Raw genomic sequence first — 22,474 nt, forward strand, 5'->3', positions numbered from 1 at the left:
ATATCCTATTGGTTTCAGATGTGTATCATAGTGATTCAATATTTTTATATGTTACAAACTGATCCCCATAAGTCTAGTCCCCATCTGGCACAATACAAAGTTATTACAATATTATTGACTCTATTCCCTATGCTGTATATTACATCCTCATGACTTATTTTATAAGAGGTTTGTACCTCTTGATCCCCTTCCCCTCTTTCGCCTGTCCCTCAGGCCTCCCCCAGCTGGTGACCACTAGCTTGTTTCCTGCACCTGTTTATTTTTATTTTTTTTTAAAGATTTTATTTATTTATTCGACAGAGATAGAGACAGCCAGCGAGAGAGGGAGCACAAGCAGGGGGAGTGGGAGAGGAAGAAGCAGGCTCACAGCGGAGGAGCCTGATGCGGGGCTCGATCCCATAACGCCGGGATCATGCCCTGAGCCGAAGGCAGACGCCTAACCGCTGTGCCACCCAGGCGCCCCTATTTTGTTTTTTAGATTCCACTACATTCCTTGAAAATATCTGAAAACCTAGGTCCTATTTATTTCCAATGTCAAAGCACTGAAGGGCCATTTCAGCTTAAAAAATGAGCACTTAAAATGATTCAAGAGTATCAAAATTTGGCCAGTGGAGCTCAAGGCAATGGAAGGCACCCCTCGATGAGGCAAAACTCCATCCTTCCCTTCAATGAGCATTTGTGAAGTGCCTCAGTGGGCCGGGCCCAGGATGGGGCAGAAACTGGGAACAGTCTCTGTCCTTGAGGAGTGTCAGTACTCCCTCAAAAGTTGGATCAGGATGCCATTTCTTGAACAATTTCTTAAGAACCCCCCAAATTTTGGGGTGGCTGGGTGGCGCAGTTAGTTAAGCATCCAACTCTTGATTTCTGCTCAGGTCATGATCTTGGGGTCATGGGATTGAGCCCCGGGTTAGGCTCCTCTCTTGGCATGGAGTCTGCTTGGGAGTCTCTCTCTCCCCCTCTGCCCCTCCCCGTGCTTTTGCACACTCTCTCTTTCTCTCAAATAAACAAAATCTTTAAAAAAAAAAAAAGAACCCTATAAATTTTAAAACTTAAAAAGGTTGCACGATCTCAGAGGCCCTCTGGCATCCATCCTTCTGTGTACATCTTTGCAGGCTAGGGGGCCACTCTCTATACGGGACTGCAGAGTGGCCTCAGCACTTCCAGGGTGGAGGAGGTATGGTGGGCAGAGAGGGGTGCCTTTCCCGGCTGGGGCCATGGACTTTTGTTGTGACCTACCCTCTGCTCGGGGGTGGGGAGGGGGTCCCTCAATGGGCAGTACAAGGGTAGAGCACACCTCACCTGTCAGCTGTCAGATCTTTGTCCTTCCCTCTTTTCCCTTTTCTGCCTTTCTTCCCTTTCTTTTCCTGGAAAAAATAGAAATAGCCAACAATTTAATAAAAACAAGTGAGCAAATTAGCTCTAGAACTTTGGTAGGGCAGCTCTTTTTGGTAGTGGTGGCAGGGAATGGGATGGGAACGTCTATTGTGGCACAATGGACGTGTGGTTGCCACATTTACCTGAACGGAGGACTTGGCCTGGGAAATCGCAGGTTGCTTATGTGGGCATGTCCCTGGGTGGGTAGACAGTGAGGTCACCCCTGTGAAGCCTGCACAGGGCCTGATTGCCAACAGGCGCCGAGCATTCTGGCTCTCTTCTTGGGGGCTCTCATCTGCAAAGGCTGAGAGCGCTGTGTGCCCGGGCCATCGAGTTGTGGTCTTTGACACCGAATCTCGTGCCCTGTTAGCATCTGGCCCCAGATCCGGATCCCAGAGGGCTCTGTATTCTGATCACTGTGACAGCTGGAGGGAAGTGCTGGGAATACGATCTTTCAAAACAGTGCTGATCGTGTCACTCCTCTGTTCAAAGCATCCACTGGTACCTCCCCATTGCCCACAGGATGAAGTTAAAGTTCACGCGCGTGGAGGATGGAGTTCTCCCAGCCTGGCCCTCTTCCTTTCCTGGCTCGTCTTCTTTCTCAGACCTCCTCGGGCCCCCCATGCTCCCCACCACACAGACTGACTATCAGGTACTTTCTTACTGTCTCAGCATCTTTCATTCCTCCACGTCCATGTCCTTATTCATTATTTTTATTGCTGTATAATTTATGCTGTATAATTTATGTCCAGGCTGATTGACTTTTGCATTTAATTTTTACATATAACCATATAAACACTGCCCAGTTCAACATCTAGAACATGACCTATCGCTCACGCTGCTTTCCAGTCTGCGGGTAGCTACCCGACCTAACCGTGAATTCATACTGCCTGTTGCTGTACATGGAACCGTGCAATGGAAACTCCCTGTATCCGGCTTCTTTCCGCCGCTATGATGATTGCAAGATTCACTTATGTGGCTGCACATAGCGATACTTCATGACTTTCAGGGTTTTACACATTAAATTTTTATTTTGAGAAAACGGTAGATTCACATACAATCATAAGAAATAATAGAGAGATCCTGAGTAACTTTTACCAGGTTTCTCTCAATGGTAACATCTTACAGAACTATCTTACAAGGTCACAACCAAGACGTTGGTATTGACGCTGAAACAGTCAAGATACAGAACATTTCTGTCTCCGCCAGGAGCTCTCGGGTACTGCTCTGTAGCGGGAGAACTCTCAAAGAGCGTTCTCTTAGGCACGCCGTTATAGATCAGGGGCTGCTCTATAGCCCTTTCCTGAACCACTCACTTCCCTCCCACGGGCACCCCACCTTTAACCCCTGGAAACCACGAATCTCTCTTCCGTTTTTGTAATTTCATCCTTTTGAGAAAGTTGTAGCAACAAAATCACAGAGTATGTATCTTTTTGCTTTTCACTCGTTATAATTCTCAGGAAATTTGGCCAGGTCATTGTAAGTATTAGTGCTGTTCTTTTTTATTGCTGTTTTCAGCTTTGAGTTATTATGAATGAAGGTGCCATGAATTCAGTTTTGAGTTATTATGAATGAAGGTGCCATGAATTCAGTTCTGAGTTATTATGAATTAAGGGCTGTGTGTGTGTGTGTGTGTGTGTGTATACACGTGCATGTGAGTCTTTCTTTCTCTGGGATAAATGCCTGTGAGTTCAATTGCTGGGGTGTATAGTAGTTGCATATTTGGTTTGCAAAGAAAGTGTCAAGCTGCTTTTCAGAGTGCCAATACCATTCCACATTCCCACCAGTAACGTATGAGTGATCTAGTTTCTTCCCACACTCTCCGGCCATTGGTGTTGCCACCCTAACGAGCGTGTGCTGATTTCTCATTGTGACTTTAATTTGCATTTCCCTCATGGCTAGTGGCATCTTTTCCTATGCTCATTTGCCCTCTGTATAGCCACACCAGTGAAATGCCTCCTTGGGTCTTTTGCCCATTTTCTAATGGATTGTTTTTTAACTGCTGAGTTTTGAGAGTTCTTTGTATGCTTTATGTTACTAGCTCTTCCTCAGATATGTGGTTTGCAAATATTTTCTCCTAGTCTGTAGTTTGTCTTCTCATGTTCTCAGCAGAATCTTTCCTGGAGGAGAAGTTTCTAATTTTGATCAAGTCCAAATTTCCTTTTATGAATTCTGCTTTTGATGTTTACTCTAAGAACTCTGCCTAGCCTTAGATCCCAAAGATGTTCTCCTGTATTTTAATAACAATTTTATAGTTGCACATTTTCCATTTAAGTGCATGATCCAGTTTGAGTTCATTCTTGTACAACGTATGAGACTTAGGTAAAGGTTCATTTTTCTGTCTGTGGATACCTAATTGTTCCAGCACCATGTACTGTAAAGGTTATTCTTCCTTGAATTTTTGTACCTTTGTCAAAAATCAGTCAGGAATATTCGTGTTGGCCTATTTCAGGGTTGTGCGCTCTGTTCTTTTGATCTATGCCTCTATCCCTCTACCAATAGTTAAGTTTAATTCTATCATCCTCATATTTGTTTTCTAATTGTGTAATCTGTTCTCTTTCCTTTTCCTTTCCTGTATTCTTTCTAATCAATCAAGTATTTTTTATTTTCTCACTTTATGTTCACTATTACTTTTTGTTACACATTTTAGTATCATTTAAAGAATTACAAAATATATTACTAACTTATTACCTTAAGCTAGCCCTTTATGGTGTCCAGAACAACACAATAACCTTACAAGTCCACTTACCCTTACCTACCTTATCGGTTGCTGTTGTCATATATTTTATTTCTACATGTTATAAATATATAAGACTTTGTCATTATTGTTGCCTTAAAAACCAGAATATTCTAAAGTAGTCTTTTATATTTTCAATAGTTGATCATTCTGTCTTACACTTCTTTGTTTTAACTTGGGATCAATTTCCTTTAGCCTGAAACATATCCTTTTAGTATTTTCATATTGTGGATCTGCTGCTGCTAAGTTCTCTCAGATTTTGTTTGTCTGGGAACTTCTCTATTTCATTCCATTTTTGAAGGATATTTTCACTGGGTCTGGAGTTCTAGGTTGGCAGTTAATTCTTTCCAATCTCTAAAGATGCCGTTCATTGCCTTCTGGCGCCATAGCTTCTCTTGAGAAAGTCAGCAGTAATTCTTATTCTTATTTTTGTTTCCCTGAAGGAAAAACAATTTTTTTTTAAAGCCTAGTAAGATTTTGCCTTTTATCTTTGACTTTTAACATTTTGACTATGATGTGTTGAGATGTGATTTTTTTTGTGTTCATCCTACTCAGACCTCACTAAGGCTTCTGATTTTGTGAATTCATGTCTTTCAACTGATTGGGAAAATTCATGGACATTACTTTTTCATATATTGCTTCTTTCCCATTCTCCTTCTTTTTTGGGGGGATTCCAACTACACACATAGTGCAACTATTGACCATGTCTCAAATGTCTCTTGTTCTCCATCTGTTCTTTATATTCCTCTTCTTTTTATGCTTCAGTTTAGATTTCCTACCGGCTGGTCTTTAAGCTCTAACTGTCTTCTGCTACGTCCATGCTATTGTTACACCAGTTCAAGGAGTTCTTAATTTCCGCTACTGCAATTTTCAGTTGTAGAATGTTCATTTGTTTCTTTCAAAGGTAGATTCTCAATTTATTTTTAAACATGGCATTCCTCCCTCTCCTACTTATATATGCTAGCGCTCTGGGGAATGCAAAAAATAGAGTCAGCCAAGGATTTTATCCTCATGGAGCTTCTTAGCTTCTCCACACACTCCTATATCCTTAAAATTTCTGTGATTACAACAGGAGAGGAACTTAGGAAACAAAGGGCCTCTGAGAGGTAGGACCTCACCCAGTGATGTCATCATGGGGAAACAGTACATCCAGAGTGATCCAGTCCTACAGATGTGGAAACTTGCTTTTGCCAGTACAGAAGCTTTGTCTGTCTTGTTCTCTTCTGTACTCTGAAGGCCTTGAAATATACCTGGCATATAGTGCTCAATAAATACTTATCAAATGAAAAAAATTAATAAAGATGGTCTGTCCCTCAAGCCTAATTTTGGATCTACAAATAACAGGAGAAGGTGGGATAGACTGTAATGTAAGTTGATGAATTTCGAATGAGACCTACAATTGCTAAGAGAATCAGACCCTGTAGACTTCTATCTTACAGAAAAATCAACATGAAACTATAATAACTCATTGGAAGGTTGTTTGGTGAATATGGAATCAGCAAGGGAGGTGGCTGGATGCTGTGAATTGCTGCTGACATCTTGGGGCACATATTTAGCTTATAGGGATCAATCTGTATGGGAGCTAGATTTGACTAATTTATTTGATAATATGTATTGAGGACTTGCCTTGTGCCAGAAAAGGTTACAATGGTGAACAAGCCAAAAAAGACAATCGTATAGTTCTTGCACTTGCAGTCCTTCAGTATATTCGGGAAGGAAGATACCAACAGAATGATCTCACTAGTAAATATAACATTAAAGCTCTGATAAAGCACCAAGAAGTCCTAGTACACAGTGCGAAGTGTATGCAGACAAAGCAGACCTACTATGGATGGCTCAGAATGCTTCCTTAAGGAAGAAAGGCTTGGACTGAGACCTAAGAGATGAGTAGGAGTTAACAAGGCTAGGCACTGGGGGCATGGGAGTAAAGATAGTTCTTGAGAGAGAACAGCATGTGCAAAGGCCCTGTGGTGGGAAGGCGTACAGTGGGTTTGGGAGACAAAGAGGAAGGTCAAGGTGCTGAAGTGCAGCTGGGAAGGGAGAGTGGGTGAAGAGCTTGGGGAAGAGGGCACGGGCCAGGTCAGACATGGCCTTGTAAGTCTGGCTGAAGATTGTCATCTTTATTCTTAAAATGCCATCGAACAGGTTCAGCATGGAGTGATAAGATCAGATTTATATTTTGAAAGGAAGATTCAGGCTGCTGTATAATCTCTGATCAAGTCACTTTCTTTGAATGATGATGGATTAATACTGCCTAACTCTATTCCTCTGAGTCCTTTTTCTTCTTTTCTATGTACGAAGTTGACTATTCCCCTTCTGCTAATGGTCTTTCTGAGGATGGAATTTGGTATAGTTAATTAAGTTTCAGCTAACGAAATTAAAACCACATCCAATTTATGTCTCCAAAGTTTACATCTAAGCCATTGGATTGGAATTTGGGGCACTCGAGACTCCATAATTACACAATTACCATCAATCTATTGGGATACCCTGAGCATACTCACTGCATGTTAAACCAGATTAATTCCAAGAGGGAAATTCACAGCAGCCCCTCCCTGTGACATATCACGAGTCATGACATGGAAAGGGCACACACCAGACTGCAAGGAATGAGAGGGGGCAGTCATGTGAGAGGGTGAGGAAGCCCAGTCTGATGTTGGGCCTGCACAATGATACTTGCTGGATAAAAGGAGAAAGCCTACTTTCAGCCAGAGCGGTACAGCCACTTCCTGCCTTCATTTCCCACTTTGCTTGGCTTGAATTCCATGTTCAATCATCAAAAACATTGCTTTTTTGTGCAGATATGCAGGACATCATTAGAGTTAATGTTGTCATCAATTAGCGCCCCGCCCCCCCCCGAGAGAATAACCTAGAGACAACCCTCGTTAGGCTTCAGGTGTGTATCCTCAAGGAGGGCTATGAAGGCTATTCAGGTGTCGAACAGAAAAGTCAGAGTTAAACTATGAAACTGTAGGCTGTAGAATCAATACAAAATAGATCGGGATAGTGTCATCCTAAAGGGACTGACTGGCTGAACTAGACGCTCTTGCAGCTGGATGCATGAAAAGCGCTAAGAGAGTACGTGACTTGCAAGAAGGGTCGATCAGCCATGGAACCCTGAGAAAGCCATCAAAGGAGCAAAGGATGCTTATCCACCTGCTGACACTGTTGGGGTGCGGGGGGGGGGTCTGGCCTCTCCCTGGAAGATTCTGGCCCCAGTGGCCGGGCTGGCTCTGGAATGAAAGCGGAAGTAGGGGCCTAGGTTAGGAAAAAGCCCATTCTTTCCTCCTGTGTGTCTCCTTTGCTCCCATGTGACTACCACACACACAACACTTCTGACACCAGATGTGTGTGTGGGTTCCCCACACCAAGCAGCCCTGGGTGTCCTACAATTTGACTCCATTCTGATACTGTCTACTTGGAAATAGCATCAGATCCCACAGGTTGAGGGCTCTGTCCCACATGACTGCTCCCCCACCCCCCGTGTCAGACGCCAATCACAAGTCTGTGTTGTCACCTGTGCTTCTGACCTACTGGTTATAAATCTGAGGTTCCCATGACCCCTTCCTTGCGTTCAATTACTTTGTTACAGTGGTTCACAGAACTGAGGGAAACACTTCACGTTTTCCAGTTTATTAAAGGATGTGTTAAGGGTACAGACCAACAGACAGACAAAGTGGTACTTAGGGCGAGTTCTGGGAGGGTACCGAGCACAGAAGCTTCCGTCCCTGTGGAGCAGGGGTGGTAACCTTCCTGGTTCATGTGTGTGTTCACCCTCCTGACATTCTTGGGATTTCATGGAGGCTTCCTCACACAGGCACAATCAATTAACTCCTTTTCCAGCCCTTCTCCCCTCCTAGAGGATGGGGGCGGGGGTAGGGCTGAAAATTCTAAGCTTCTAATCATGGCTTGGTCTTCCTGGTGACGGGCCCCTAGGCAAGGGCCATCCAGGAGCCCACCCAGAGTTGTCTCATTAGAACAAACGTGCTCCAAGTACTCTCATGACTTAAGGATTCACAAGGGTTTCAGGAGCTCTGTGCCAGGAACTGGAGGCAAAGACCTATATATATTTTCTATTATCTCCCAGGGCCCAGTAAATGAACTTTGAATATGAGGATTTAACTGGCTACTCCCAAACACCGTGAGATGGATTGGTGGCAATTTAAAATTCAATTCATCTGATCCCCTGCTCACAAAGAGCTTGCTCATTGCCACTGGCTGCCGTTCCAGATCTTCCTACAGGGAGAGAGGGGCAGGCATTCCAGGCGCATCACTGGCTCCCCTGATGGTCCTCATCCTATCTCTGGGGCTTGGCTAGCGGGAATCCCGCGCATCTGCGGGGGTGGGGGGCAGGTTACTCTCAGACTGTTGAATGGACCCCATTTATGAGCCCATGTCCCTGAGAGCTACATGGTGGAACAAGGCAAATCCCCCCAAGGAAGGCGTCGCCCTGCACAGCAGCTTGGGCCTGGCTCGGGTGTAGGGAGCACCCTGGACTCCGCACCGGGTGCCTGGATGGTGTTCCTGCTCGTGACTCAAATTTGCATCTCCATCATCCCGCCCATGCTCGCTTGCTACTCACCTTTTTACCTCCTTTCTTCTTTGCTTCTTTGACCGGATACTCCTTTTCTCTGTCCACAGCCAGTTTCAGATTTTTTAGCTCTTGTCGCATGAGCTCATCCACCTGGGCAAGTACAAAACACACCACGTTTGAGTGACTTTTTGTGCCTTGTGTTTTCTTGGTGAAGTTCAAAAATGGCTTCAACTCTGGGTCGGCCATGGGTGGGAAATTGTGAGGAAGCCCAATGGCGGCCGCTGATGACTTGTCTTGGTGCAGTGTAAGTGCCGTGTTACCTGCACTCTGATCTCCGACTCCAGTTCCTTCCGTTTCTCCTGTTTGATCAGTTCCGGGTCATAGTCCTGGGGGAAATTCCACGACTCGTCTTTATTCTTCCACAGGTCTGTGGTCCGGGAGGATCAAGAAAAGGAAAATGAACTTTTTTTTCAACATGAAGATGAACAAAAACAGTTACTGCAATATAAAACACGGGTCTAATTTTCTGTTCTATTGTGTGGAATACAAGTTTGAATAAAATAATCAAGAGATTATTGATGGCAGAGTGATGAAACTCATGTGTTTTTTTTTTCTCCCAACTTCCCAAAGGGGAAAAATGTGCTTGTATATTATCTAAAAAAATGAAGACGAAAACTGCTAATGTGCAAACATAAAATAAAAAGTATGATGCAAGTAGTAGTATTCTAATGACTATAACCATGTAAAAAACAATACATTAATTGTGGGATTATATAATTAGACAAATATGGGATGACTATTTTTGTAATATGTTTTATATTACTTTCATTGTTCAAATGATTCACTGAAAGATTCACTGAAAGCCTTCATTGCTAGCTGAACCCACCAGTGATTGACCCAGCCCCTTGTTAAAAGACAAGCTCGAACATACAAGCACCCATGGCTTTCCCCCGGTATATTTTTGAATTCCTTTTTGGATGTGTTTGAAATCATACATATTTAACATTTCCCTTTTTCCTGGCCCTGGCAGTGAAGAGGATGGTTAGAGAAATGTGACCTTAGGGGAAATAAGGATAATTTTGTATCACTGGAAAAAATTGAACTAAAACTCATTTCTCAGAGGGGGAATTCCAAATGTGTGCCGAGGTACAGATCAGTGGGAAGTGGGGTGGTGTCCTATGGAAAATGAGACTTGACAGTCTGGGAAATGAGCTCCTTTCCCAGAATCTGTGTTCAGAATGTGATGGAAACTTTCCAGAACTCCACCTGCAAACACCACCCAGCTTGGCTACTTCATTGGGAGCTCATCCTTAGGTCAATGATGCCCTTTAACTTGGGGAGGCAACGGAGGGCCATGGGGACCAGGCAGAGGTGCCCCCACAACTGTCCATTGATGGCTACCACTTGGGAAGAAGGAGGACTGTGTGGGGCTGGATGGCAGCGACCATGTGAATGAATGGGCAGAGGTTTCTCAACCATGGCCTTCCTTACAGGCATAGCAGGGGGATCCTGAGACTGGCCAGGAATGTGTCCCCCTGATGCAGCTAACTGAGAAGGGAGGGACAGTCACAGTCACAGACAGAAACATACTTCTGGGTGCTGTGAAGAGCAAGGGGTGTCAACCATGAAGACTGAGTGTGGAGAAGGTGCCTGGAGAGACACTGGGGCAAACAAATGAGAAGGGAGGGTCAAATCTGTAAATCAGTCCCAGGGGTCTGAGGTCAGCAAAAGAGACCAGAAATGAAAGAAGGGACAAGATGCGGTGTGACCCAGGAAAAGCTGCAGATACTGGAGAGATGGACAGCATAGCAAGGAGATTCTGATGGATGACTCAAAGCTGGCCAATGGGGGAAAAAAAATTGCCCAAGGGCCTTGGCCATCCGATGGCTGCCCAGGGGACACGGCCCATGGTTGGGGTCAGGTGGAACCTCCGTCCTACTGCTCATCGGCTGTTGGTCTTATGGTTTTCATCCTTCTGATTGACAATTCCTACTTCCTTTTTTTTTTTTTTTTTAAGATTTTATTTATTTATTTGACAGAGAGACAGCCAGAGAGAGGGAACACAAGCAGGGGGAGTGGGAGAGGAAGAAGCAGGCTCCCAGCGGGGGAGCCTGATGTGGGGCTAGATCCCAGAACGCCGGGATCACGCCCTGAGCCAAAGGCAGACGCTTAACTAACGACTGAGCCACCCAGGCGCCCCGACAATTCTTACTTCCTGAGGGGGAGGGGGAGGGGGACTACGCAGGACAGCTGTGCCCAGAGCAGACACGTGTCAGAAAAGTGGAAGTGATGGATGGGTGCCTGGTGGCCAGTGAACGTGTCATCTCAAGGTGATCAGTCAGGACCCTGTGGACAGGAAAATTATAGGAAGATGGGATGTAGAAATGCAGCTCCAGTTCTCCAAAAGCGTGGGAGCACCAGGCTGAAGACCCTACAATGCTCCTGGCAGTCGGCATGGAAATTTCCAGAAGTGGAAATGGTCGTCACAAGGTTTTGCCATACACAGGTCAGGCAGGCCCACCTCACCCCCTGGGCGTTCTGTGGGATGGAATGTTGGGCAGAACACAGCCTGTCCGGAATCCAGGTCCAGTGAGGGCTCTCAGGTTCCCCGGCTTCCCATCAGAGGACTGAGTGAGGTGGCTGGGCAGGGCTCTGCCAGTTGCTGGGCTGGCCAGGGTCTCTGCCAGGGTCACAGCCTATGGTGATGCAAATCTGGGGGGACAGATTTTGGAAAACGAGGATGATGAAAGGACCCCAGGTTCTTCTGGGGTGGCTACTGTAGACTTAAAATAGACAGGAACTAAGTCAAAAACATGGTACAATTTTCATAGAGCCGATTCACCCATGTGTCTTTCCCCATCAGGGTGGCCACGTGACAGGTGGCCCTACCTTTGGGGCAGAGATGATGGCAAGGGATGATGGGGCTGGGACTGGGTTTGGCACCTGGCTCCTAGATGCCTGCTTGTCTATGGATGACCCCAGAGGTGAGGATGTCATCACCAGGGTGGGGCAGGTGACCCGCCTGGAATGGAGTTCACATCTCCATGTAGACCAAGAGGGAGAAGACCCAAAAAAGATGGATGGAGGCCATTCGTGGGAGGAGTGGTTACACAGGAAATTACTAGAAAGCGAGGACCTGAATTTATATTATTTTAAATAATCATTCCTGTGACTGAGTGCCAGCCAGGGAGGCCTATCCTGTGTTTTACAGTCAGGGAATGAAAAATACTACATGGCATAAATTGCCTATATCAGCCCACTGATGTAAAACCCGTTTTAAGTCATTATTTGAAAGTTTGTTCTTGGCCCCGAAGCCCCCTAGCAGGTGGATTTTGTGGTTGGTCTGTAAGGTGCGGGTTCACCCAAGGAAGAACTAACTAGTTTACAATTCCCTCATTTGAAGGTAACTGTCCTTTCTCAGTGCGTTTTCTGAAATGCACATGAACTGAAATTGTGGAAAACTTTAAAATGTGTGGATACTACGATGCTGTTTTCTTACGTGTTTGAAATTGTAAACTCTCCCCCTTGAAAATACTATGAAGGGTTTAAACACGTTAAAACGTACTATTGACCACTAATTCTTGTTTTACAGATGCCCCCCTTACATGATCGTTAAATCTCCCACAGCAAAGCTCACCTGCTTTTATGAAGATATTTTAAAGTAAAACAGCTTTGCCGTGGCGAGGAAGCTACTTTGCTTTCTCACTAGACAGACTTGCTAAAGTCTGGAAGCGGTGCATTTCCTAAAGAAAGGGACGCAGAATATTGAACAGGAAGGAACACCAGGCGATTATTCATGTAAAAGCCGTGGCACCTCGTAACAAATTCTCATTCCGGAGTTGTAACTGTGTCTCACGGATAAAGCCGTGCTCAGTGGCCTTTGCTGATTTCACCTCTACCGCCCTTTGAATGGTCCTGGTTTTGCGCGGAAATTTTGCTTTTCTCATGACACTTCTGCACAGGGCACCTCTCAATCCCTTCAAGAATTTCATGGACATTTACAAATGCAGGAAGCTTTTCAGGGCCCTCAAAGCACAACAACTGCCCCACGAGCTTTCATCCCCAGAGTGTGAAAAGCTGGCCGGGGCAGTTTCTCACGTAGGGGGGTGATTAAAATGCTAATGTCTTATTTGAAAAGGAAAACCTTTGATTTTTGAGAAAAGAATTCTAAGATGAAGACATTTAATTTCTTTAAATGACCAGAGACCTGGCAGATAACACAGGAAACGCCATAAACCCAGTGAGGAAAATGGCCCTTCAAGCTTCCTGCTCCCAAGTGACCACGGCTCAGGTTTTTAAAAAAAATTTTTTTAGCCTTAATGGAAACAGATATTCTACAAACAGCGTAACGGAAACATATTACACAAACGGTGTGGAAAGTCTCAAGAGACTTCCCGAGCAGGTCAGCAGGTCACAAGCCTTGGCTTCCCATGGGAACATCCGATTTCCCCCCAAGTTAATTTTTGCTTTTATCAAAATAATACACTCACATTGTATTAGACCAAGTCGGAGAATACGGAAAGGATTATAACAAAAAACTCTAATTCTGCCTTCCAGAGAAATTACCCAATGGCATTCATTCCTGTATTCATTCATTCATTCTTTTAAAATTGAGTGGAATAGTTTCAGATTTATCTGCAAATCTAATTTATTCATAAGTTTAGGGGTGCCTGGGTGGCTCATGGGGCACCTGGGTGGCTCAGTCGCTGGGCTTCTGCTTTCGGCTCAGGGTGTGATCCCAGAGTCCTGGGATCGAGCCCCACATTGGGCTCCTCCGCTGGGAGCCTGCTTCTTCCTCTCCCACTGCCCCTGCCTGTGTTCCCTCTCTCGCTGGCTGTCTCTCTCTGTCAAATAAATAAATGAAATCTTTTAAAAAAAGAATAAGTTTAATTCATGACTTGGTGGAGCCTGGTTATGGGGCAGGTGCTGCTCTCAGAGTGGGCAGACAGTGGGGAGCCCTGCCGTCTGGGACCTGGCGTTCCCTGTGGGGAGGCAGGGACACCCACATCTCCAGTCAGATGGAGGTAAGTAAAGGAGGGTGGGCACAGGTGTGAGGCTGGAGAAAGAGCACAGAGCCCACGAGAGGCGGGTGTGAGGCAGGTGTGAGGCGAGTGTGAGGAGGGTGTGAGGTGAGTGTGAGGTGGTCCAGCTTCCCGAGAGCTCTTCGAGCTGTGTCACTGTTGTTATATGCTTCTCATGTGGTCGCACTGATACTCCGTGATGTATGAGTTTGTGACAGGAGCCCCTGACTTCCTGTTATGGCGGAGGAGGGCTTTGCTGTCTCTCACCTTCCTGTCTTTCCCCTTATTCTCTCCTGACAGTTATTTCTGAGGAGAAGGGAGCCAGGCCTTCCACAGGCTGAGGGAAGCTGTTGCCTGAGGGAGGACTTCAGCAGAACATGAACTGGCCCATGATCTGATGTGTTCGAAGGTGCAAACAATGACCTTGGAGGCTGGTGACAGATGTGTAGAATGTGAAGCTATGAGGGTGTCTGTAAAGACCAAAAGAAATGTGGCACAAGGTAGCGTGTGAACAAGGGGCAGCTCCTGTTGTAGACACACCTGAGTTCCGGTGGCATCCGTGGCATGCTGGTGACCCTGCCTTGTGATGCGTGCGGTTCCCAGCTGGGCCTTGGATGCTGTTGCTACCAGTCTAATTTGCACAAGGCACTCAGCTTACGCCCTGTCCCCACCCCGTCCAGCTCCACCACACTCTGTGTGCTCTAGGTTGATGGTACGTGCCACCTTTGTATCTCCACGGTGGCCTTGCACACTGGACGCCGTGGTTGTTGAATGAATACATAAGGGAGTGAATGTGTCTGATCGTGATTGCTCTGCACTGGCTTGTAGTGATTTGAGGGCACCTGCACCCCAATGTTTAGAGCAGCAATGTCCACAATAGCCAAACTATGGAAAGAGCCCAGATGTCCCTTGACAGATGAATGGAGAAAGAAGATGTGGTGTATATACAATGAAATATTATTCAGCCATCAAAAAGAATGAGATCTTGCCATTTGCAACGGTGTGGTTGGAACTGGAGGGTATTATGCTGAGCAAAATAAGTCAGTCAGAGAAAGACAAATACCATATGATCTCACTCATATGTGGGATTTAAGAAACAAAACAGAGGACATAGGGGAAGGGAAGGAAAAATAAAATAAGATGAAACCAGAGAGGGAGACAAACCATAAGAGACTCTTCACCATAGGAAACAAACTGAGGGCTGCTGGAGGGGAGGAGGGTGGGGGTGGGGTCACTGGGGGATGGGCATTAAGGAGGGCACGTGATGGCACGAGCACTGGGTGTTGTATGCAGCTGATGAATCACTGAAATCTATCGCTGACATTAATAATACACTGTATGCTAATTAGCCTGAATTCAAATAAAATGTTAAAGAACAAAGACTCGACTTCTTGAACTTGAGCACCAGCAGGTGTTCTGACAGCACCTGCCCACAGAGGGGTCATGGTGTTACTTCTCCCGGTTGTCGGGAAGACGAGTGAGATGAGCACGGCAAACCAAAGGCTTGCGTGCCTCGGGCGTCTAAACACATGAGGTTACTGCTTTGACCTCCTTCCTCCCCAGTTAAAGCAGCTGCCAAATCCTGCTGACATCCCCTGTCCCCCGGGCCTCACCCTCGTTCGGCATCGCGTGCAGGGTGGGACCCTCGCCACTAGTGGAAAGTGAGAGAACTTCGGGTGGTGCATGGACATTTTTATTTTATACAACTAGTGTCTTAAACCTGAAATGACGCTGATATTGCTGCCGGGCATGAGGCTCAATGTATCGGGGTAAAAGCCATGAGTCAAGGAAAAATGTGTTAAGTATAAATAGTACCAGGGCTGTCCAGATAAGACCAGAGTTAGGGAAGAAGCACACGCAAGACCGACGTTTGGAAACACTCCACACCCTTACTGCATTTTTCAGCAATTACCAAAGAGCACCGATGACCGGGGTCATCGTGGCCGGTCTTTCCGTGTTGGGATTCATCCTCAGGGTGGAGTGGAGCCAAAGGAGCTGCATAATTGCTCCAGTAAATTGTAATAGAAACGTCTGAGAGACCAATTCCTACACGTGCAGCTCCCCTTGGATTCTAGCTACTATGGTAATTATGCCAAACAATGGACAAAAGATTTATGTGTCGGTCTGCGGGCACCTGTCGTGGTCTGACAGGATTAAAACATTTCATTGTACATCTGGTATTGATTTTCTTAATTTCAACAATCCAGGACAATCCCTTTCATTCCCAGCGAGAGAATGTTCAGCTGAAGTCCCACGGGTTCAAAAACACAACGGACGTTTAGATTGTGTTCTTGTACTATTGATATCCGGCTCTTTTACCGATCCTCTGCCTTTAGGCGACGCAAAGGAATTGTAAAATCGAGGCGGACAGAAAGCCCGGGCTATGAGCTGCATGTTTTCAGCCTCTCCCTACTGAGCGCCTAATTCGTCCCCACACAGCTGGGTGCCAGGGCCAGCGGTCACGCTGGCCGGACCGGGTAACTCCCCAGTTGCCCCGCATATTCTCCTAAACCAACCTTTGTACACGTTATTTCCTTCCTCCATCGTGGGCAGGAAAACACTTGGTGACATTTTCCAGCCCTCATCTTCTTCCTGTTAAAGAAGAATGACATGTCCGTTAATTACAGGGCTACTTTGTCAGGGCTAGACAGTACAAGGCGCACGCATCCTGATGACTGGATTATGGGAAGGCCCACAGGCTCTTTGCTGGTTTATGAATGAAGGTCCAGCCCCTTGCCCACCCACCTGGGCAGTTGCCCTACTGGCCAGTCTGAGCAGGGAGTGTTGTGCCCACCAATCAGGGCATAGATGGTTCTAGAAACTTAGCTCTGCCTGCAGGCTCACTGAGGTGCCCCTGTTTCAGTCACCTCTCCCAGAGTACCCCAGGCCCTGAGTGCTGTCTGATGTTCTGGTTCCTTCTTTGCTCTGGAAGCTGATCCCAGCCTGAGTCCTCCTGCCACCCTCCAGCAGCTTGTAGGGACATCATACTGGCTGCAAAGTAAGAAAAGGCTGGAGGTGCCATCTTCTTTCTCATCAGAATTCCATTTTCCCTTCTTCTTTTGTGTAAAATTCCTCTTTGGTCTGAGGCCAATGTGTCCTCTTCCATGAAGCCATTCTGGATTCTTCCAGGTGAAAAATACTCTCTCTGTACTGTGTAGGATTTGCTTATGCTTCCTGGCACCTGCTTCTCTGGCTCAGCAGACCTCGGGAAGGGAGGCTGTGCTGTGACCTGATGGGGGAGTCCCAAAGCCTGGCCAATGAGAGTCCGAGAATCCCAGCTCAGGACCACCTGGGATCCTTCCCACGAACCGGCATGTGACAAAGTACTAATAGGGCCACCTCCGTTACATTTTTCAAGTGCGGGCATTTGGCAAATACCTCTGACTATATAGGTTCAAATGTCAGATTGGTCACTCAGTGGCTTTCAGATAATCCGATTGGTCCCTTAGGGTCTGTGTCCTCGGGGTGGGGGTGGGGTTACTGTGATTTGGAAGAGGTTGATTATTTCCCACTCTACTAGGAGTGAAATTATACTCCAATTCTAGACGCAGAAGTGCAAATCGGCTCAGGAGCTCTCATTACTATTAACTATATTTTAAAATAAAAATGAACCAAAAACTGTGATAGCCCGTGGCAAAAAAAAAAAAAATTAAGCACCTCCTAACTATTTTCAAGCTTGCATTAAGAATGTCATTTTACTTTTCGGCTCACACTTTTCTCTCAATTCCACTGAGATTAAGAATCAAAGTTACTCATGCCTTTTCGGATTTAGAAAATGCTGTTCCTTTCTGGAAGTGTTGGTTTTTGAGCGTTTCAGGTAGAAGGAAACCTGAAGAAAACACACACCTTTTTCTCAGAGGAATGCATTTTCATGTACAAGTTTACATACAATTTCAGGGAGTCTATCCTTGGGGTCTCTGTTTCCTGGATTAAGGGCTTCTGTCTCCTCCGGAGCTCGGCGGCTCCTCACTTCCCTCTATCTTCCTCTCTCGCTGCCCTTCAGTGGGCACAGGGGATGTTCAATACGGACATTCCACGATGACGACCTCATTCTTGAGAACATCCTCTGGAAATTCACAACACTCACTTCTCCATCTTTGTGAAGTAGGACAAAGCTTCGGTTGAAACCCCCTAACGTACTACAAGAATGTGGCTCAGTGGTTCAGTATGGAGCGCCTTCCTGGGCCAGGCACAGGGTCCCGGAAAGGCTGGGGGGCACCGCAGACAAACAGAAGCTTTTAAAGCTAATGGTCCTGTATCTGGGTGCCAGGCTCTTCCCAGCATTTAGCACGAAGTTGGGTGAATATAGAGAAGACTCTTTAGTATTCACACGATCATGTGTTCAGGACAGATAAAATCCATTTACAATAGTTCCAAATGGTTTAACATATGGCTTGAAAAATAACAAAGAGAAAGGAGTTGTAAGGATGGATTGCATAGCGCTCCTTTTCTGGCTCCTAAAGCCAACGTGAGGTCCACACGGCTGACTTGTCAGGCAAATGGCGTAACTTTGGTGCTGAAAACACATTTGCAAAGATGGCTATTGGCTTGCAGAGATGTCCCCCTGATGCTAGCATTCCCCTCTATCACATGTTCTTGACAGCGGTTCTCCTTACCTGCAATCCTTAACACTTTGAGAGATGGTTGGCAAACCAAAGATCCAACAGAAAGATAATTCTTTTACTGCTGAATTCTGAAAAATCTTTATAGATTCTAGATGCAAATATTTTCTCCCAGTTTCTAGCTTGTCTTTTCATCCTCTTCCCAGAGCAGAAGTTTTTTATTGTGATGAAGTCCAATTTATCAATCATTCCTTCTATGGATACTTTTGGTGTCCAGTGTAAGAACTGTTTGCTTAGCCCTACACCCTGAAGATCCCCCCCTCTTTTTACCTAAAGATTTTACGGTTTTACATGTGAGTCCATGATCCACGTTGAGTTGATTTTTGTATAAGGTACAAGATAGACATTCTTTTTCTTGTCTAGGGGATGAAAAGATTAATTCTTGGACACCCATTTTGAAGCTGTTTATGGTGCTTTTATGTTTTCCCTTTGCTAGCTCTGGTGAAGAGGAAAACCCCTAGACGGATCTCTTTGCTTCTGTCCTTCAGCATCTCAGGATAGAGGGTCTCTGGATGGGTTCAGATACGAAACTGAAAACTTTCATGCTTTCACTGTTAAATCGTTTGCAAAGTTTTTTGATGAAATAGTCAAATGAATGTAAGATTACCAGCCAGGGTTATTTTATTTTATTTTATTTTATTTTATTTTATTTTATTTTATTTTATTTATTTATTTATTTATTTATTTTTAGAGAGTGAGCACACGCATGTGAGCAGGGTTGGGGGGCAGAGAGGGGCAGCAGGAGAGCAAGAGAGAGGATATTAAGCAGACTTCCCGCTGAGCGCAGGGACCAACTCCGGGCTTGATCTCATGACCTTGAGATCATGACCTGAGCTGAAATCATGAGTCAGACGCCCAACTGACTGAGACACCCAGGTGCCCCCTACAGTTATTTTATTTTAAAATGTTGTGCACAATTAGAGAGACCCTCTCTTTTCTCATGCTGCCAGCCCCATAATAAATTTGAAATCCAAGCAGGGACACCGAAACCTACAAGTTTTCACCCTTAAACTTCCTTTCAGTCACCTCCAGGTTCAAACGTCTCAAGACTCCACAGGGACACTCATTAATCCTGAGTCCTGAATAAACAGAGTGTCTAAGAGGAGCTCCCCACTGCTGCGCTAGGGTCAGGAGGTGAAACGTTTTGGGCAGGTCACTCTGCGACGCATTTATGGAGATAGAGGGGAACCCAGGAAGGGGTTGAGGTGGGAGGGTAAGCAGTCATAAAAGGGAGACCGTGGGTCTCTGTGAGCTGGGGGGGGGTGTTACCCTACTGCTGACTATGAGCCCAGATCTTCACACCACCAGCTGGATGTACCTTTCCTTCTTCATTATTTTCAGAAAAAATCAACAAGGTAAACAGAACTCACTTGCTTCGATCTTGACCTTGTGAATGACGTTTGGCTTTAAACGCATCCTCCCATGTGCATGGATATGAACTTCTGAGGTGCTCTGACCCCTGGCTCACACTTGTCCTTGGGTGGGACCTCGGCTTGCATTGACCCTGCTTCCTGTCTCATGGTGCTCCCAGCCTGGACCTGTCTCCCTGTCTCGGTCACTTCCTTACCCACAGGCCATCCCAACCACGGCCACAAACCACAAACCTTAGACTACAACTCACGCAACGCAAGTCTGCTCAAGTCACCACCCCCAGGATGACCCTTGACTTCTCCAGAAGGTTCTCCCCCATCCATGGCTGCTCCAAGCTTTCCCAACCCCACATCATGCACCCTCCCTGGCGTCTGTCATCCCTGCTCTGAAGTTGTCCTCTGGTTCTCTGGCTCAGCGATTGCCTGGAATCCTGCCTGGAGTCCATGGTCCCTGTCCAGCCTTCTGATCCACTCACCGCCAGACCCCTGTCAACAGCCCCTCTGCAGCCACTTATGCTCACTTGTAACCATCTTGTAGACTGATGAAGCTTGTACTCATGTGGTATTTTGACAAGAGTCTATTTTCCATTTATGGAGGTGAGTGGAAATATTCAAATAATCCTCAGTTTTTTGTTTTTAATATGAGGTCTTTCCTAAGTTTTCTGACTATATATGGACTAGAAATCGAGAAATGATGAAGTTTATAAAAATACCTGAAAGATAATCCCACAGCTATGCCGCTCTGAGACAGTGTAAGGGGTGAGTCAGTTACACAAGCTAAACAAAACTAGTTTCCTCTCCCCTGCCTTACCCTTTAACCAGGATGAGTAATAGATGCCTTTTTCTACAGATTAAAATACCAATTCTCATAACAAGATTTCAATAGCTTGTCTCGAGAATGCTTCTAGATGCCTTGGGATTGATTCTAGAATAAGACTTCTGAAAGTTAATAGAAAAGATAATCTGACCTCAAAGATGAGTAGCAATATAATGTAAATATATCAAATTCTTAGAGATTACCATTTATGATCACATTGTCTCTGTGTAGACCTGCACTTTTCATGAATAAATTCAGCTCTAAGTAACTGAAGGATTCTGCCTTTCATCCGCAACTACCTCTTAAGTGCTGATGCGCTCAAACTTTGATTTCTGTCCCAACTGCTCATCATTACATGATTCTTTAAAAGCTAGCTAATAAAATACCTTCACTCAACAAAGACCAGATTGCATAGCTGATAATTTCAAATTTTTTATGGAACAAGCTTCATTAACAGTGAATTTTTAATTACCAAGTGTCAAACTCCCTAATGCATATTTAGAGGAAGAGAATGTTTAGAATAAAATTGAAATTCTTCCAATTGTCCTTATTCTTTGGCACAGCTTCAAAATTATCTTGCAGAGTGAGGGGAGGGTTTTAAAAATTAACTATTAACTAAGCTCTCTTCTTATTTTTTTCTGCAACAAGTTAGAAGCTTTGGGGTGCAAGCAGAGCAGTAGGGCAACAGGTGGCCTCGTGGGTTGGGTTCCCTGGAAACACTCAGATGGAGGCCGTGGTTTACTGGGAAGACCACTCACAGGGATGGAGGGAGAGAAGCAGCACTGGGCAGAGAAGCTGGTGCCACTGAGCTGTGATGCAATTGGATGTGAGCTGTCGGCTGACCCCACAGGGAGCCCAGGAGCTAGGGGAACCCTTCAGAGATGTCCCAATGAGGGGGTTGGGTCTTTGTACCCAAACATGGCTATCCCTGGATGCAGCTGCCTGGGGTGGGTGGTGGGACTTTGCATGGAGCAGCTCCTTTAGACCCAGAACCATTCCTGGGGAGGAATTAGGCGAGGGGTCAGCACAACATACTAGGTAGCTGGGGACGGAGGCAGACTGGGTTGTGCCCAGAGTGATCAGTAAGGGGTCTCTCTTCTCTTGTTCACAGCAGTGGAACATGGTTAAGGAGATGGACAAAGACACACAGGGGCAGTTGGAAGATTTCTGCTGATCATGGTGCAGAAGATGAGCCTTGCAAAAGGGGCAATTGCCTCCAGCTGGGTAGCTGCAATCGTGCAAGGGATTTTAACAAAACATTGGCTTTCATCACAAAATGTCGGCTTTCATAAATGCAAGTGTTGCATTTATGTGGAGTTGGGGTAATTTTTTAAAATTTAAATTCAATTAGCCAACCTATAGTACATCATTAGTCTCAGATGTAGAGTTCAACAATTCGTCATTTGCATGTAACACCCAGTGCTCATCACACCATATGCCCTTCTTAATGCCCGTCACCCAGTGACCCCATCCCCCCGCCCACCTCCCCTCCAGCAGTCCTCAGTTTGTTTCCTATAGCTAAGAGTCTCTCATGGTTTGTCTCCCTCTCTGTTGACTTCTTATTCAGTTTTCCCTCCCTTCCCCTATGCTCCTCCATTTTGTTTCTTAAATTCCACATATGATGAAATCATATGATAATTGTCTTTCTCTGATTGGCTTATTTCACTTAGCATAATACCCTCTAGTTCCATCCACATCGATGTAAATGGTAAGTATTCATTTTTTCTGATGGCTGAGTAATATTCCATTTTGTATATATATACCACATCTTTTTTTATCCATTCATCTGTCGATGGACAAGAGACTCATTTTAGACCCAAAGACACCTCTAGGTTGAACGTGATGGGGTGAAACAGCATTTATCACGTTAATGGACATCAAAAGAAAGCTGGGGTAGCAATCCTTATATCAGAAAATTAGATTTTTTTTTTAAGATTTTATTTATTTATTCGACAGAGATAGAGACAGCCAGCGAGAGAGGGAACACAAGCAGGGGGAG

At 45.4% G+C, this 22,474-nt stretch overlaps 1 protein-coding gene across 1 annotated transcript in view; it reads right to left on the reverse strand.

The window, feature by feature from the left end:
* The window catches only part of IQCA1 (IQ motif containing with AAA domain 1), a 172,483-nt gene that overhangs the window by 55,536 nt on the left and 94,473 nt on the right, over positions 1-22,474 (reverse strand). The window contains exons 9-12 of the mRNA XM_034655460.1: positions 16,183-16,258; positions 8,966-9,072; positions 8,694-8,795; positions 1,300-1,364 (exon numbers count right to left, since the gene is read on the reverse strand). Of these exons, the coding sequence (XP_034511351.1) occupies positions 1,300-1,364; positions 8,694-8,795; positions 8,966-9,072; positions 16,183-16,258 (350 nt within the window). The remainder of the gene's footprint in view (positions 1-1,299; positions 1,365-8,693; positions 8,796-8,965; positions 9,073-16,182; positions 16,259-22,474) is intronic.

Source organism: Ailuropoda melanoleuca, chromosome 2, assembly GCF_002007445.2.
Source record: "Ailuropoda melanoleuca isolate Jingjing chromosome 2, ASM200744v2, whole genome shotgun sequence".
NCBI lineage: Eukaryota > Metazoa > Chordata > Mammalia > Carnivora > Ursidae > Ailuropoda > Ailuropoda melanoleuca.